The 13,645-nt window shown below is 41.7% G+C and overlaps 1 protein-coding gene across 2 annotated transcripts in view; it reads right to left on the bottom strand.

The window, feature by feature from the left end:
* trpm7 (transient receptor potential cation channel, subfamily M, member 7) overlaps positions 1–13,645 on the bottom strand; it is a 161,971-nt gene that overhangs the window by 19,953 nt on the left and 128,373 nt on the right. For both annotated transcript variants that reach the window (XM_078241110.1, XM_078241111.1), the window contains exons 34-35: positions 13,546–13,611; positions 9,467–9,750 (exon numbers count right to left, since the gene is read on the bottom strand). In XM_078241110.1, coding sequence (XP_078097236.1) covers positions 9,467–9,750; positions 13,546–13,611 — 350 coding nt within the window. The remainder of the gene's footprint in view (positions 1–9,466; positions 9,751–13,545; positions 13,612–13,645) is intronic.

Genomic DNA, 13,645 nt, shown 5'->3' with positions numbered 1-13,645 from the left:
AGGACGGCCTCAACCGGGATATTGGGTTTATGTCACACTATTTCACATAAATATTTCTGCTTTTTTCCTCCTGAGTCTTTATCATGCGATCCTAGAATCAGAATTTATGTCACACTATTTGTAACTCCCACAGTTGCGTGGACCTGCAGAGTTTCACTGGCTGTCTTGTCTGGAGACAATACACATCTTTTTAGCCTGTCTTGATGCTCTCTCCACTCCCATTGTTTTGTTTCTTAAAGACTGGATTAGTTGTAAGTATTCGCATTCCAACCATTATTCATGTAAATTGAGTCTGTGTCTTATAAGTTCTGTTTGTGAACAGAATTCCCACTCACCTGAAGAAGGGGCTCAGAGCCTCGAAAGCTTGTGTGGCTTTTGCTACCAAATAAACCTGTTGGACTTTAACCTGGTGTTGTTAAACTTCTTACTGTGTTTACCCCAGTCCAACGCCGGCATCTCCACATCAAGATAACAATCAAGCAGCGACTTTTGCAGTTCTACAACTGACATTTCAATAAACGGCTTAAATCCCAGTCACAGCTAAAAAATAAAAATTGTATAGAGTCAGAGAGGTTTCCAGCATGGAAACAGGCCCTTCGGCCCAACTTGTCCATGCCGCCCAGTTTTTACCATTAAGCTAGCGCCAATTATCTGCATTTGGTCCATATCCCTCTATACCAATTTTATCCATGTAACTGTCTAAATGCTTTTTAAAAGACAAAATTGTACCCGCCTCTAGCAGCTCGTTCCAGACACTCACCACCCTGTGTGTGAAAAAAATTATCCCTCCTCCCCTCTCACCTTAAACCTATACCTCTAGTTTTAGACTCCCCTACCTTTGGGAAAATATTATCTACCTTATCCATGCCCCTCATTATTTTATAGACCTCTATAATATCACCCCTAAGCCTTCTACATTCCAGGGAAAGAAGTCCCAGTCTAGTCAGGCTCTCTTTATAATTCAAACCATTAAGTCCCAGTAAATCTTTTCTGCGCTCTTTCTAGTTTAATAATCTCATTTCTATAATAGGACTGTACACAGTATTCCAAATGTGGCCGTACCAACGTCTTGAACAATTTCAACAAGACGTCCCAACTCCTGCATTCAATGTTCTGACCAATGAAACCAAGCATGCTGAATGCCTTCTTCACCCCCCTGGCCATCTGTGACTCCACTTTGAAGGAGCTATGAACCTGTACTCCTAGGTCTCTTTGTTCTATAACTCTCCCCAACGCCCTACCATTAACTAAGTCCTGGTTTGATCTACCAAAATGCATCACCTTGCATTTATCTAAATTAACCTCCACCTGTCATTCATCAGCCCATTGGCCCAATTGATCAAGATCCTGTTGCAATCCTAGATAACTTTCTTCACTATCCACTGTGCCACCAATCTTGGTGTCATCTGCAAACTTACTAACCACGCCTGCTAAATTCTCATCCAAATCATTAATATAAATGACAAATAACAGTGGACCCAGCACTGATCCCTGAGGCACACTGCTGGTCACAGGCCTCCAGTTTGAAAAACGGCCCTCTACAACCACCCTCTGTCTTCTATCATCAAGCCAATTTTGTGTCCATTCAGCGACCTCACACTGGATCCCATGAGATTTAACCTTATGCAACAACCTACCACGCTGTACCTCATCAAAGGCCTTGCTAAAGTCCATGTAGACAACATCAACTGCACTGCCCTCATCTACCTTCTTGGTTACCCCTTCAAAAACCTCAATCAAATTTGTGAGACATGATTTTCCACTCACAAAGCCATGCTGACTGTCCCTAATCAGTCCTTGCCTCTCTAAATGCTTGTAGATCCTGTCTCTCAGAATACTTTCTAACAATTTAGAGAGAAAATGCTGGAAAATTTCAGCAGATCTGGCAGCATCTGTAAGGAGAGAAAAGAGCTGATGTTTCGAGTCCACATGACCCAGCTTTGACAAAGGACCATCTGGACTCAAAACATCAGCTCTTTTCTGTACTTACAGATGCTGCCAGACATGTTGAGAATTTCCAGCATTTTCTCTTTTGGTTTCATGTTCCAGCATCCGCAGTAATTTGCTTTTATCCAGTTTTTACCTTCTCGCAACTTACCCACTACAGATGCCAGACTCATCGGCCAGACTTTTCCCTGCAGCCCTTCTTAAACAAAGGCTCAACATTTGCCACCCTCCAATATTCGGACACTTCACCTGCGACTATTGATGATTCAAATATCTCTGCTAGGGGACCCGCAACTTCCCCCCTCACCTCCTACAATGCCCTGGGATACACTTCATCAGGTCCTGGGGATTTATCTACCTTGATGCGCTTTAATGCTTCATGTTAAGACCAAGCAGTAACTCTGCACAATTTCAACCAAACACCTTTAAATGTACAATCCCATCCCAGACTTAAATAATTAGATTAACTTTTCACTTAAATTAAGCAATACAGAGCAACACTTTACCATATCAAGTGTTTATTTAAAATAGTATGGCAAGTAGGGCAGCATGGTAGCACAGTGGCTAGCACTGCTGCTTCATAGCTCCAGGGACCTGGGTTCGATTCCCGGCTTGGGTCACTGTCTGTGCGGAGTTTGCACATTCTCCTTGTGTCTGCGTGGGTTTCCTCCGGGTGCTCCGGTTTCCTCCCACATTCCAAAGATGTGTGGGTTAGGTTGATTGGCCATGATTAAATTGCCCCTTAGTGTCCTGAGATGTGTAGGTTAGAGGGATTAGTGGGTAAAATATGTAGGGATATGGGGGTAGGGCCTGGGTGGGATTGTGGTCGGTGCAGACTCGATGGGCCAAATGGCCTCTTTCTGTACTGTAGGGTTTCTATGTTTCTATTATTTCTATGATTTTAAGTTCTTTATCACTCTATTTTTGATTGTAGTTTATTTGGCAATGTGATGTAATGCTACTCTATCACATTGCCAATAGCATGCAGGAACTTCCAGGGCTTGGGGAAGCTGGGTGCAGGGTGATAGAATCCCTACATTGCAGAAAGAAGCCATTCAGCTCATCGAGACTACACCGACTCTCTAACAGAGCATCTTACCCAGGCCCACCATCCACCCTATCCCCATAACCCTATGCATTTACCCCATTAATCCTCCTAACCTATGCATCTTTGGACACTAAGGGACAATTCAGCATGGCCAATCCACCTAAGCTGCATATCAAAGAAGAAAATTACAGCACAGGAACAGGCCCTTTGGCCCTCCAAGCCTGCACCGACCATGCTGCCCGACTTAACTAAAACCCCCTACCCTATTCCCATCCCATTCATGTACTTGTCAAGACGCCCCTTAAAAGTCACTACCGTATTTGCTTCCACTACCTCCCCTGGCAACGAGTTCCAGGCACCCACTACTCTGCATAAAAAATCTGCCTCGTACATCTGCTTTAAACCTTGCCCCTCGCACTTTAAACATGTACCCCCTAGTAATCGACTCTTCCACCCTGGGAAAAAGCTTCTGACTATCCACTCTGTCCATGCCTCTCATAATCTTGTAGACTTCTATCAGGTCTCCCCTCAACCTCCGTCGTTCCAGTGAGACCAAACCAAGTTTCTCCAACCTCTCTTCAAAGCTAATGCCCTCCATACCAGGCAACATCCTGGTAAATCTTTTCTGTACCCTCCCCAAAGCCTCAACATCATTCTGGTAATGTGGCGACCAGAATTGAACACTATATTCCAAGTGCGGCTTAACTAAGGTTCTATAAAGCTGCAATATGACTTGCCCATTTTTGAACTCAATACCCCGGTCGATGAAGGCAAGCATGCCGTATGCCTTCTTGATTACCTTCTCTACCTACTTTGCCACTTTCAGTGACCGTGTACCTGTACACCCAGATCCCTCTGCCTATCAATACTCTAAAAGGTTCTGCCATTTACTGTATATCTCCTATCTGTATTAGACCTTCCAAAATGCATTACCATAGAACCATAGAACATTACAGCACAGAAACAGGCCTTTTGGCCCTTCTTGGCTGTGCTGAACCATTTTTCTGCCTAGTCCCACTGACCTGCACCTGGACCATATCCCTTCATACCCCTCTCATCCATGTACCTGTCCAAGTTTTTCTTAAATGTTAAAAGTGACCCCGCATTCACCACTTCATCTGGCAGCTCATTCCACACTCCCACCACTCTCTGTGTGAAGAAGCCCCCCCCCCCCCGCCCCCCGCTAATATTCCCTTTAAACTTTTCCCCCTTCACCCTTAACCCATGTCCTCTAGTTTTTTTCTCCTCTAGCCTCAGTGGAAAAAGCCTGCTTGCATTCACTCTAACTATACCCATCATAATTTTATACACCTCTATCAAATCTCCCCTCATTCTTCTCCGCTCCAGGGAATAAAGTCCTAACTTATTCAACCTTTCTCTGTAACTCCGTTTCTCAAGTCCCGGCAACATCCTTGTAAACCTTCGCTGCACTCTTTCAACCGTATTAATATCCTTCCTGTAATTAGGTGACCAAAACTGCACACAATACTCTAAATTCAGCCTCACCAATGTCTTATACAACCTCACCATAACATTCCAACTCTTATTCTCAATACTTTGATTTATAAAGGCCAATGTACCAAAAGCACTCTTTACGACCCTATCTACCCGTGACGCCACTTTTAGGGAATTATGTATCTGTATTCCCAGATCCCTCTGTTCTACTGCACTCTTCAGTGTCCTACCATTTACCTTGTATGTTCTACCTTGGTTTGTCCTTCCTATTTGTCTGGATTAAACTCCATCTGCCATCTCTCCGCCCAAGTCTCCAACTGATCTATATCCTGCTGTATCCTCTGATGGGCCTCATTGCTATCCACAAATCCATCAACCTTTGTGTTGTCCGCAAACTTACTAATCAATCCAGTTACATTTTCCTCCAAATCATTTATATATATTACAAACAGCAAAGGTCCCAGCACTGATCCCTGAGGAACGCCACTTGTCTCAGTCCTCCATTCAGAAACGCACCCTTCCACTGCTACCCTCTGACTTCTTTGACCGTGCCAGTTTTGTATTCACCTTGCCAGCTCACCTCTGATCCCATGCGACTTCACCTTCTGCACCAGTCTGCCATGAGGGACCTTGTCAAAGGCCTTACTGAAGTCCATGTGGACAACATCCACTGCCCTATCCTCATCAATCATCTTTGTCACTTCCTCGAAAAACTCGATCAAGTTCGTGAGACACGACCTCCCCTTCTCAAAACCATGTTGCCTCTCACTAATACGTCCACTTATTTCCAAGTGGGAATAAATCCTGTCTCGAAGAATCCTCTACAATAATTTCCCTACCACTGCTGTAAGGCTCACCGGCCTGTAATTACTATTTTTACTACCCTTCTTAAACAAAGGAAGAACATTTGACTGTATCTTTGGACTGTGGGAGGAAACCAGAGCACCCAGAGGAAACCCATAGACACAAAGAACATGCAAACTCCACACAATCATGCAAGGCCAGAATCGAACCCAGGTCCGTGGTGCTGTGAAGCAGCAGTGCTAACCACTGTGCCATAGTGCTACCCCAAGGAGATGTGGTAGGGAAGAGGTAGTTTTTTTTCCCAGTTCACACAAGCACATACCAGCAATAAAGCTTTTCCCCGGAGTTACAACATTACTATAGTGACTCTATTCAAGAAAACAATTTTAAATAAAACATATCATTTCAATTAGATAAATCTAATTTCCAAATGGCCCTTGATGGGATTTTAAGTCAGTTTTTCTCTACAGATGCTGCCAGACTGGAGTATTTTCAGCATTGAGTGTTGTTATCTTGAATAATTTGTTAGCCATTCTCCTATCCCAGCGATGGTGGAGGTTAACAGGGTCCAGATTCATTGAAGTGAAATAACTTATGGGTCTATCACAATCTCAAGACATCCCAAACATTTCATAATTAAGTTATTTTTGATATGTAGCCAGTGTTGCAATGCAGTCAGACATGGCACTTAACCTGTGCACAGCAAGATGTCACAAACAGCATAAGACCATAAGATGTAGTAGCAGCGGTAGATCATTTGGCCCATCACATCTGCTCTGCCATTCAATGAGATCATGACTGATCTGATATGATGATCCTCAACTCCACTTTCCAGCCTTAGTCCATAGCCCTCGATTCCCTTACTGATTAGAAGTCTGTCTATCTCAGCAATGAGATAAATCATCAGATAATGTGTTTTGGTGATACTGATTGAAGGATAAATATTGGCCAGGACACCTAACTCTATTTCAAAGAGTGCCGTAGGATCTTTTAAATTCAGAGGCAGCCTGGGCCTTGTTTTAATGTCACATCTGAAAGACTGCTCTGAAACGTCAGCCTAGAAAGCTCCAGGAGTGAAGCTTGAACATGGCCACCTGACTCTGATGTGACAGGGCTTCCTCTGAAATCCTAAACTAGTTGTTAGGTTATTTTCCAATTATTTGCTTACATTGACATTCATTTGCAATTATTTGCATCCTTTGACATTTACAATCCAACATAGTCTGGAGTTGAGATTACAATCAGATGAGCCATGACCTTATCGAATGCCAGAGCAGGCTCAAGGAGCCAAATGGCCTACTCCTGCTCCTAATTCATGTGTTCACCTAGGAACAGAGTTGCACTGGTCAAACAGGAACTTTTAGAACCACAAGCATCCCTTCTGCATCAACAATACACCTGTCCAAAATGCAACAGATCTTTGTGCTCAAATTGGACCCTCAAACACACAGCACCTGAAACTAATGAATTCTGGTTGATGTCATCTTAAAAGGGCAAACACATAGTATTATGTAGGTTGCGCTAAGTTTGGCAGTTTTCCATTGGTTGCGACACCTAACATTGCATGACCAAAATTTCAGATAATGAGGGGTCATAGTCTTAGGATAAGAGGTAGCAAATTTAAAACAGAGTTGAGGAGAAACTACTTCTCCCAAAGGATTGTGAATCTGTGGAATTCCCTACCCAAGTGGATGCTGGGACAGAGTAAGTTTGAGGAGTTAGACAGATTAATTGGCAACGGGTTGAAGGGTTATGGGGGAGCAGGCAGGAAAATGGGGATGAGGAGCATATCAGCCATGATCGAATGACAGAGCAGACTTGATGGGTTGAATGGCCTAATTCTACTCCTATATCTTATGAGCTTGTGAAAATGCACTCCAAATTCAAAGTGTAACCAGCATGCTCCTCATCACGCCTATAGCACACAACTGATCAGATTAAAAAGTCTTTGTCCTCTTCAAACATACATAGAAAAGGAGTAAGCCATTCGGCCCTTCGAGCCTGCTCCACCATTCATTATCATGGCTGATCATCGAATTCAATACCCTGATCCTGCCTCCCCCACCTCTCCCATATCCCTTGATCCCTATCGCCCCAAAAGCTATATCTAAATCCTCCTTGAAATCTCTCAATATTTTGACCTCAACTACTTTCTGTGGGAGTGAATTCCACACATTCACCACCCTCTGGGTGAAGAAATTTCTCCTTACCTCAGTTCTATAAGGTTTACCCCTTATCCTCAAACTATGACCCCGAGTTCTGGACTTCCCCACCAACAGGAACATTCTTTCTGATTCCATCCTGTCTAATCCCGTTAGAATTTCATAAGTTTTTATGAGATCTCCTCTCACTCTTCTAAACTCCAATGAATATAACCCCAACTGATTCAATCTCTCCGCTTATGACAGTCCTGTCATCCCAGGAATCAGCCTGGTAAACCTTCGCTGTACTCCCTCTATAGCAAGACCATCGTTCCTCAGATACAAAACTGCACACAGTACTCCAGGTGTGGCCTCACCAACGCGCTATGCAATTGCACCAAAATATCCCTATCTCTATACTCAAATCATCTCGCTATGAAGGCCAACATACCATTTGCCTTCTTTACTGCCTGCTGTACCTGCACGCTTACTTTCAGCAATTGATGCAAGAGGACACCAAGATCTCACTGAGTATCCACCTCTCTCAATTTACACCAATTCAAATAATAATCTGTCTTCCTATTTTTGTTACCAAAGTTGATAACCTCACATTTATCCACATTGTGGAGATGCCGGTGTTGGACTGCGGTAGGCGCAGTAAGAAGTCTCACAACACCAGGTTAAAGTCCAATAGGTTTATTCGGTATCATGAGCTTTCGGAGTGCTGCTCTGAACTCACCTGATGGAGCAGTGCTCCGAAAGCTCGTGCTACCAAATAAACCTGTTGGACTTTAAAACCTGGTGTTGTGAGACATCTTACTGTGTTTATCCACATTATACTGCATCTTCCATGCAGATGCCACACACTCAGCCTGTCCAAATCATGCTGAAGCATCTCTGCATCCTCCTCACAGCTCACCCTCCCACCCAAACTTTGTATCATCTGCAAATTTGGAGATAATACATTTAGTTCCCTTGTCCAAATCATTAATATATAACATGAACAGTTGGGTCCCGAGCACTGATCCCTGCAGTACTGCACCAGTCACTGCCTGCCAAAACAGAAAAAGACCCATTTATGCCAACTCTTTGCTTCTTATCTGCTAACCAGCTTTCTATCCATCTCAAGACATTACCCGCAATCCCACGTGCTTTAACTTCACACAGTAATCTGCTGTGTGAGTCCTTGTGAAACCCTTCTGAAAGTCTAAATAAACCGCATCCACTGGTTCTCCCTGGTCAACTCTACTAGTTACATCCTCGATTTTTAAGTTTCAATTTCAAAATGATTTTTAAACACAACCATCTTGTGATAGTGGCGATAATCAAAACTCAGTCCAGCTCCCAGTGGGCTACACAAAACTGCCCCAAACGGCACCAACCAGCCACCCCACCCTAAATGGCACTAACTAGCCACCCTACCCCAAACCAACAGGGAAAAGGAAAGATCACCTTGTGAGACCAGGGTCGCGGCTAAATGCAAAGAGCTTTGCTTTGTAGGTTATGCCTGACCCGTGAATATTTGACATGATACTAACATTTCCCAGCACTGAAATCCCTGATCAGTATGCCAGACTTGCACATTATCAAAAACACATTTTAGTTGAGTGCATTTTCCAGTGCCAAAATCTAAAATGAACAGAAAATATAACTGTTCTCTATTAAATTTTCATGTATGCTGTGAAAATTTCACCAGCCAGCTGGGCACAGTAAATACCGGAATGAAACACTAAACGCATACAACGCCAGGATTTTTTGTGCACTTCTTCAAAAAAATATTTTCAAACAAACTGAGATCTGCAACCGCTCCCCAAATGAAAAATTTCAATTATAAAATAGACCAAAAGTTGAATTTTTAATTGAAGAATTGAGCCAGCTATACTTTCTGTGAGTTAACAGTCACTGGATTTTAAATCTTAATTACTGCAAGGAGTATGATAAAATCAGAAGGAAAAATCAGCAGCACTACTACAAAGTTTAAATGTTGAGAGCTACCACCAACTTCCTGAAGAACTGAGTATTTTGGTGTGAAGAAAACAATTATATACCTTGAAGAAGAATGAGCATTTACCTTCAAACACAGATGCAACACGGTATCTTCCTTGTAGATTCTCTTCCATGTGTTTACAACTTCAGGAAGGAAAGATTTCACAATATACAGCTGACCTGGTTTCAGAATATCAAACTCAGACCACGTGCATTCCACTTTCAATGCTCGTCGCAAGCCACCTCCCATTTCTTCTTTGCTTAAGAACTCAATTTTGGCACATCGCCCTTGCTGTGACCAGGAAGACATGCTATTGTTGAGACTGATTGGTGAGCTCTCCTCTAGCCTATATATAGTCACAGGTTCACCTTCAACATGAGAGAAACAAAGTGTGAGAAAGTTCAAAACAGGTCCACAATGAAACAACAGGGGAACAGGTCATCAACTTTTTGTAGTTGTATCTTAATTTTATGTTATGTCGTTTGCATGCACTTACTTCATGTGTTCCTTCTAAACTGCAAATATACGACACTTCAAAAACAACTCCAGATCATTATTTCTGTGTTGAAATCAACAGAAATTCTCAGCAAGATAAAAACAAAATATTACAGATGCTGGAGATCTGAAATAAAAACAAAGTGCCAGAAAAACTCAGGCGGCCTGAGCAGAGTAACAGAGTTAATGCTTCAGAGTCCAAAACGACTCTGCTATGGAACTTCCGAAGAGTCACATTTTATTTGCAACACCTAACGCGGTCTCTCCACAGATGCTGCCAGTCCTGCTGAGTTTTACAAGCACTTGCAGTCTCGAACTAAAATACATGTTTTCCTAAGGATCCCAAATCTGAATGTTCCCTGCATTCCTTCCAGAAACTTGCTAGCTTTTAAATTCAAGGTTGGCATTAGCCTAATCTTTGCTCTCTTGCTCCTATTATTTCTAGCCTTAATATTTAAGAACAATAAGAATCAGAAGCAGTAGTAGAGCATGTAGGCCGTGTAATGTGCCTTGTCATTCAAAAAGAGCATGGCTGATAAACGTCACCTCCGCTTTCCCAGCCTATCCCCATAACCCTCAATTCTCTTCCTGCCTTAAAATCTAATTCAAGTCGACGAAACAGGTAATAGTAAGTTAATGTGTAGCCACAGACATGGTTCCAGTGAAAGAGCTTCAGATTCTCAAGATAGACATTGCAATCTGTTCTCTGGGAGATGGGACTTATTAAGGATGGGTGGGTTTAACCTGAACAGATCTGGGACCACTATCTTTATACAGGCTAACTAGTACAGTGGGAGAAATTTGAACTAATTCAGCACAGGATTTGGAAACAAGATGTAATACTTAAAAAAAAAAAGAAACAAGATGCACAAGAGGACTATTAGAAATAATACAGAATTACCCTGCTGGGAATATGATGCAGTGGTTATAAGGCTGCAGTTCTGATTTAAAAAAAAATACAATGCTAGGAGGAGAATCATATAGGAATTACCTGCAATTGGCCCATTGAGTCTGCACCAACTACAATCCCACCCAGGCCCTACCCCCCCCCCCCCCCCCCCGCCAAATTAACCCCACTTTTTTAACCTGCTAACCTCCCCCCACCCCCAGAAGGTGCAGGTTCAGATTTGCAAATACTGACTGATGGGTGTAGGAACTATATTTCAGACACTCCATTCTACTCGGTTTCTCCTCATATAAGGGAGCCTCATATCCAGGAATTAATCCCATTAACCTGTGTTGCATTGCAACCCCCCCTCCCCTCTTCTATTTTTCCTACCAAAGTCGATAATTTCACATTTCCTTGAACAATACTCAACTTGTAACCTTCCGAGCCACTCACTAAATCTGATATACCCCATTGTAGCCAGGGTCCTAACAACTTTCCCACCTAGCTTCATATTATCAGTAAATTTGGATAATGTTATACTCTTTTCTCATCATCCATCCTCCCCACCATCACTCCACTAGCAACAGCCTATTCAACTGAAAATTACTTATTTATTCCTACTGCTGTCAATTAAATGATCTTCATATACTGCATTTTAGGCCTATGTTCTTCACCTATATTTTTAACAAAAGGTTTTACTTGTTGCAAATTCACTGCCATTTTTCTGCATTGTATGAAGTGGGATATATAATTCAAACAGATATCACCCACAAAATTGGACATGCAATCCATTTCCAGTAGATGGTGTTCTAAACTAAGTTTGCACACCACTGGTGAAGGAAAGATTTTTACACATTGCAGATTAGCCACACATTCTTTACACACACTTTCACTATACTCACCACACTTCACAATTTCTGCTGAGAATTCCTTTGACTTGTACTTAAATAAAATGTTGATTTCCATAACATGGAAAGATATATATTGCCCCGACTGCGAATGTCTCAATCAGTTCACCCAGCAAGCAACACAAATTCATCCTCATATGCTTTGGTAACCAGGAATAAATAAAGCACTTTATAAAGAAATATTTCCCATAAAACATCTTAAATTAAATCATTTACTCCAAAAGTTAAATAGTTGCTCATCTTGGCCTCTTCACACTTTGACAGGAATTGTAAAAATTTTATAATGATATCACCACATGCATTGAAAAGGCAGAATACTCAAACAGGCAGACACACAGCAGGGGCACTTTGAGATACATGAAATGATGGATTTTAATAGGAAGAATGAAGAAACACAGTATAAACCAATTGGTATAATTTTTAAAAGTGTGTCCAATTCTAGATGCGGAGGAGTTTTACTAGAATTCCAAAGATGGTGGACATCAGTTACTTGGACAGTGATTGTAAGGGGAGATATAATTAAGATGTTCAAAATCGTGAAGGGTTTTGATTAGAGTAAGGGGGGAGAAATCTTTTCATGTCAGTAATCAGTGGACACAGATTTATACAAATATGGCCATTCGGCCCCTCAAGCCTACTCCAACATTTAGTAAGATCATAGCTGATTTGATAGTAACCTCAAACCTGCACCCTGTCAACCCCAATAACCTACCACCCTTGCTTATTAAGAATTTATTCACATTTGCCTTAACAATATTCAAAGACTCTGCTTCTAATGCCTTTCCAGGGTGAGAGATCCAAAGACACTTATCCCTCGAGTGAAAAAAGAGTCAGTTTTAAATGGGCGATACTTATTTCTAATCAGTGACTGGCAAAGGAATGAGAGATGGAGATTTATTTTGGGCTCAACTTTCAGGAGTGTGTCAAAAATCCATAACATCCTCAGAAATGGCAATATTACAACCGAGTCAAGGTTGACGTTGATATGTTTCTACAACCTGTGCTGTATTTAGACAATGAACATAAAACCAATTGTTGCGTTCTCTTTAAAAAAGGCAAATCTTGGTCGTATAATGAATAAAATCTAATATTTTTGATTAAGGGTGGAGGTTGCCAGGAGGACATGATGCCTTTCTGTTCCGAAACAGACCTGCTGAGTGGGTTGACTGGAATAGTCTTTCAGGAAAAAAATCTCTTATCAGCATAATCTAAAGCAAACAATACTGGAATTAATAGCTGTTAAAAGTACACTGTACAGTACAGCTTTATTTTGGAGATCTGTTGTTGCTCCACCTTGAACTGTAAAATTAGGGGGTTCATATCTACCATTTCCCACATAATGACTAAAGTTTATCTACATCATTGGGCGCAAAGACAAAAACAGTTAAGGTAATTCACGCAGGCAGGAAAAGAAAAACAAAACAGCAAATTGCCACTATCTGCTCGTGCATGTTCTAGCCATTGGTGATACAGTTCAACAAGGAGCTAATCTGTATGCAACCTCTCCATTGCAGTGTGCAAAAATATTACAAATAGACAAAAATAATTGACTTGCGACAGTGCATTGCCATCTGATAGATATGTGAGAAAATAAATTGAAAATGAGAATTGAGACAGTAGTAGTAAACCAACATTGTGGAAAACATTTAAGGATGAATTTATTTTTAGGCAAATGTCTAAGACTACAGATGTTGTCTTCAAGATGTTGATATTTTGCGTGTAGATCACAGTGGGTTCCCCAGGGAGTAATTTAAGTTTGTATAAACTCAGCAGATGATGTTGAATGTAGAACAAAGGATGTGTGAGCTGGAATGTATTGCACTGGTCAAAATTGATCAGTTCTGTCTAGTTTCAATCCTAATTCCACTCACCTCGGTTTGGGAGAGGAGTAAACGGAATGCTCTGAGAAAGCCTCATCAAATTATTCCTCTCAACAGCTGTTAAAAATAAAGATACACAAATCTCAATTAG

The sequence above is a fragment of the Mustelus asterias genome, chromosome 24 (genome assembly GCF_964213995.1).
Source record: "Mustelus asterias chromosome 24, sMusAst1.hap1.1, whole genome shotgun sequence".
Taxonomy (NCBI): domain Eukaryota; kingdom Metazoa; phylum Chordata; class Chondrichthyes; order Carcharhiniformes; family Triakidae; genus Mustelus; species Mustelus asterias.
The sequence above is the reverse complement of the archived record's forward strand: the minus strand, read 5'-3'. Positions and strand labels throughout refer to the sequence as shown.